Source organism: Gavialis gangeticus, unplaced genomic scaffold, assembly GCF_001723915.1.
Source record: "Gavialis gangeticus isolate Ggan-Ray unplaced genomic scaffold, GavGan_comp1, whole genome shotgun sequence".
NCBI classification, from domain to species: Eukaryota; Metazoa; Chordata; order Crocodylia; family Gavialidae; genus Gavialis; species Gavialis gangeticus.
The window spans coordinates 51,140,462-51,145,585 of NW_017728992.1; the positions used below are offsets into that span (position 1 = coordinate 51,140,462).

The following is a 5,124-nucleotide window of genomic DNA, read 5'->3' on the forward strand; positions in this document are numbered from 1 at the left end:
CTTGGTAGCTTCCCCCTGCTTCCACCACCTATATGCCTTCTTTTTTGCCCTTAGGCTCCCCTGGATTTCCCTGTTTAGCCAAGGAAGTTTTTCGGCTCCTCTCCTCACTTTCCCTTTCTCTGGCACCAGCAGGGTCTGCCCCTGTTCCAACTGGGGGCATGGAGCACAGCTCCCACCCATCCCTGTAGCAGTGGTGCGGAGCCAGTATTACTGCTGTGGGACCATGCGTCATGCCCCAGGCTGGAGTGGGGACAGAGCATGCTGGCATTGGAGCAAGGGAAAGTTGGGTGGTTGTGCCGGGGAGAGGGAAAAGCAAGGGACAGAGACCCAGGGGATATAGGGGTGGAGGGTGCAAGTCTGCAGGGAGACAGAAGCAGCATGGGGGTGGGGAACAGCAGCTGCCTGACCCCTCATCATCTCATACTCAATTCCAAGACTAGGGGCTCCTCCCCTCCATGTTAAATGGGAGGAAAAACCTCATCTTGTAATCAAGTAAATACAGTATCTATCAACATTTTCTTCAGGTAAAACTCAGACCATGAGTCTGCACCTTGAGCAAGGATGTATGATTTTCACAACTTGGAATACATTGTCTTACCTGACACTGAAAGAGATGGCATAAGCTTGAAAAAGAAAACACATTTCTACTTGGAAATGTTATAAATGCTTTAGTTACAAGAATATCTAAGACCAGTTGAAAGGAGGTAGTGGGGGAAGTGATTTTTCTCTTTCAGTGTGCTTGTTTTGTGTGTTTGTTAGTACTTTATGCAAAATCAGTATCACCCCTTTATGGTTAATTAGCTGATTAATTTCTGCCTTGATAAAATATGTCAGTAGTGAATAAAGGATTCAGAGTGTACAATTTAAAGAGAACTAGATGACAAAGTAAAAGAAAAAATCATATTTTTATTTTTTTTAAATTGTTGGTAGTTCTCCTTGAAAAATATTTGTTTACAATACTAAAGTGGCATTTCACTTTTCCAGTCATTCCCTCCCTCACTCAATGCATTTTAGGTTTCATGTGCATGAAGCAGAAGTAATCCGTGACCTCATTTGTATCTCAGTCAAGGAACATGGAGATAACTCATTCAGGTTGTCCCTCTGAAGCCAATGTACTATTTGCCTGAGTCTTGCAGGTGTTTGCCTCAGCAGTTCCTTAATTTATAGTCACTTGAAGGAAAACAAAATTTATTGAAGACTGAAAGTGAGTTGGAGATACATGCAGTGAATCATGCTCTTTTCTTCTTTTTTTATTTTATAGGCATACATGGACACCCTGCAAACTCAGTGGAGTTGGATTCTTCAAATCACCAAATGCATTGATGTGCATCTAAAGGAGAATGCAGCCTATTTCCAAGTGAGTTGTGGTTTTGATTAATATTTCTCCTTGCAGCGCAGACACTTATGGATTGAAATTCCATTGTTTTCACTCTGTACTTTTTTCCAGTAAGAACTGCAGGCTTTGGCCTATGTATTTTGAATGTCATTAATACTTCATAGGAAATCTCTTCTCCTTCATTTCTTAGTTCATTCAAATATATCCATCTTGTCATTAGGTAAATGAAAGCCATGCTTTCTGGGATAAAATCATCAAATTTCATTATGCATAATTTTATTTTAAATACGGTAGTTCTGAATAGCATGTACTGTGAGTCCTTTTATTAATTTTGTTTGTGAAAATGTCCATGGTTCCTTAATGGAGTGATTAAAGAGTTGTACATAACTTGAAATCACATTCCTTTTTTCTGTAGTTTTTCGAAGAGGCCCAGTCCACTGAAAGCTACCTGAAGAACTTGCAGGATTCCATCAGGAAGAAGTTCATCTGTGATAAGAGTATGTCCCTCCAAGCCTTACTGGAGCAGATCAAAGAACTGGAGGTACTATCATACTTGACTATACACATTTAGGGCCCTGTTTCTACCAGAACCAATGGCACAACTCTCACCACTTTCAGTGAGAGTAGGACTGGTCTCCTGTTCTGTCTGCAGTATTCTGCAGTGTACAAAAGAATAATGCCACCATGGTGGGTCGTTCTGCTGATGTCTCACAGACCAGTCAGCACCATTATTTGGATCTGAATTTTAGCACTTTGTTGGTAACTTTGTTGAAAGCTTTGTGATACAGCATAGGCCCAAAATGTATTCAGCAATTGAATAGGCTAGAAAATAAAGAAAACAGATATCAGTTTAATTTAACTACCACAGCAGTCTTTTTCCCCTTAAAAAAAAAAAAGATTAAGCTTAATAAATGATCGTCCATGATATGTTTATATCGTAGTACTCTCCTTGGGAAATCTTTACACTTGCAGGTCTTTTTCAGTTAAAACTTTGTGTGTTAGGAAAATGCAAAGTGACCTAAATAGGTTTTTTCATTATTTGAGGTGGAGGATGATGGCATTGTTTCTTTCTGGTTTCATTCTTACACGGTAGGCTCTTCTGTTTGACCGTATGTCTTTGGTATCTCACTTTAAACAACTCATAGGTCTGGATGCAAAATACAGTAAAATGCCTTAGTAGCTTGAGCTAGCTTTATAAATAACTAATTCAATATACAGCATATATAATAGACCAATTACTGAGCCCATTAAAGTCAATGGGAATTTTGCTATGGACTCTAGTGAGATCTTTCTGCATTTCCTTGTCAAGAAACTTCAGTGCTGTGAAATGAATGGGATTTGTTTTTCAAATAGACTTCTAAAATGTACATTCTCTTTGCAGAACGAACGAGAAAAAATTCTTGAATACAAGAGGCAGGTGCAAGGCCTGGTGAATAAATCTAGGAAGATAGTGCAACTAAAGCCACGCAACCCAGACTACAGGAGCAACAAAACCATTATGCTCAAGGCGCTGTGTGACTACAAACAGGATCTGGTAGTGTACTCTTTATTGAATGAGAATAAGAGTTGTATGAAGTAAAACTTAATCCTGAATCTGGCAAATGCAATCTGTTTCCATCAGCTTCCAAATCAATTTAATTTAAAATAAAAAATACACTTTCTTAAATAATTATAACGGAGCTAAGTTGCTTTAGTCTTGATTGATCAGAAAAAGACATGTGATAATATTTCTGTTCCCTGATTGGATCAAGTCACAAACTGTTCTAGAGCAGATAGATAGATACCTGAAAGCAGAGTTTGCCTGTGGGGAAGAAGGCCTCAGGACTACTGGAGCTCCATGCAGATATGGCTGGTGTAACTGGCACGCATAGTGCCTTTGATAATTACTGAGATGCAATGAGCCTCCTCATGCAACCAGCTTAAAAGGGAAGCAATTTAAAGGCATAAGTGGTTCCTCCCAAATCAAAACCTACCCATCTCACTGTTAAGGTCTTGCTTAAGTTTAGGGAGAATACTTTAATAATTAATATATAATTATAAATTTATAATTTATAATAATTCTCCTGTGCTTCTTACAGAAAACAGTGCGCAAAGGAGATGAGTGCATATTAAAGGATAACAATGAACGCAGCAAGTGGCTTGTGACTGGCCCAGGAGGAGTGGATATGCTAGTGCCATCTGTCATCCTCATTATTCCCCCCCCAAATCCATTGGCTGTGGATGTTGCTACTAAGTGAGTGACTGAGAAGGTTTGGGGAATTATGCCTAAGTTTGGGTATAGACTGAAGAGTTTTCTTAAAAATCATCCTCTATAAATTGGGCTTGAGCCTGCATCCTTTAGTCAGGTGCGTGGGTTAAAGACCAAGTCTTTATTTTTTTAGAACTTCACTCCTGAAGGAAGCTTGTAACATCCCAGTTCTAAGCCTAAGAACATTGGAGTCATTGGCACTGATACAGGCTAGAAAATGGGTGGCCAACCCGTGGCAGGGCTGTCACAAATGGCACAGAGAGCCTGTGTATATGGCACGTGGCAGATTGGGGAAGGGACTGGCCCAGGAAAACAGTGGCAGATAGGGCAGGAACAGAAAGCAAAGTGGCAAATTGGGCAGGGAAAACAGGGAAAGAGGAAGAAAGCAGAGCAGTAGATTGCAGAGGGATAGGAGCAGAAAGCAGATCAGCAGATTGGGAAGGGGATAGGATTGGCACTTGAGGAAGGTGTGGGGTTCATTTGTGGTTCATCTGCTAAACAGATTGGCTCCTACTGGACTAGCACATGGCTGTTCTAAACAATTTCAAAACTTAGCTTTGTGCAAAGCAGCTCTAGCACTGAAGGATTTTAGCACATGTTTCTCCTCCTACCTTCTCAGCTGAGGACTCCTGAGAATCTGATTTATCCTTAGGAAAAATGTTTCTTTTCCTTTGTGGGTTTTATGTCACATTTTTGACATTGCCATAGAGTGACCTGGCAGAGGGATGGAAATGGGGTGATGCTAGCCCAGGCTTAGAGACACTGGCTGGGGTTCCTCATGGTTATTTTACTGGTTCAGGGGTAAGAGGCATAGAAATTCTAATCAATTGTGAAATCTTCCCCTCCTCAGAATTGAGCAATATTATGAAGCTATTCTGGCTCTGTGGAACCAGCTCTATATCAACATGAAGAGCCTGGTGTCTTGGCACTATTGCATGATTGACATTGAGAAGATCAGGGCTATGACAATTGCTAAGGTGGGTGTTCATTTGGCTTTCGCTGTGATGGAGTTATGACTTTCAGCCTTTTTGCACAGTTGCATCAGTCTGATAAACTTCTGTACCAAATGCTACATGCATTGTCTGTTCAGTTATGTGCTCTCTTATGGATGCTGGAAGGGAATTCTAAATACCATTCAGTCACACTCAAGAAGTTTAGAGCAGTCCAAGCCTTATGGCAGGGTAGGGCACGAAGTAGAAGGCAGGAAGGGACTAGTAAGGCACTTGAGCCCAGAACAGTCAGTCATCATGGAACAAGCTCAGAGAACCAGTCAGAGGGCTAGTACTGCAATCTACTGCACCCCTGAGCAGTGGTAACACAAGTACCATTGTTTAGAACCAAGGTACAGATTGTTTCACGGTTGTGTGGGGCAAAGGGCTAGATGGTACCTTCCACTGTTATTTGCTGTTTAAACATAGCATGAATATAATGTAATATGAGCTAGAGAAGAAATTTGCCATGTCGTTGCTTCAGTAGCTCCTACTGTATTAGGTACTGATAGATGCTGAGCTGTGACTAGTGGAACTATTAAGATGGCAAC

General features: G+C 40.8%; 1 protein-coding gene across 3 annotated transcripts in view; it reads left to right on the top strand.

Annotated features, from left to right (window-relative positions):
• DSP (desmoplakin) overlaps positions 1–5,124 on the top strand; it is a 55,047-nt gene that overhangs the window by 30,047 nt on the left and 19,876 nt on the right. For all 3 annotated transcript variants that reach the window (XM_019522322.1, XM_019522326.1, XM_019522335.1), the window contains exons 9-13: positions 1,262–1,357; positions 1,752–1,877; positions 2,718–2,870; positions 3,415–3,569; positions 4,435–4,561. In XM_019522322.1, the coding sequence (XP_019377867.1) occupies positions 1,262–1,357; positions 1,752–1,877; positions 2,718–2,870; positions 3,415–3,569; positions 4,435–4,561 (657 nt within the window). The remainder of the gene's footprint in view (positions 1–1,261; positions 1,358–1,751; positions 1,878–2,717; positions 2,871–3,414; positions 3,570–4,434; positions 4,562–5,124) is intronic.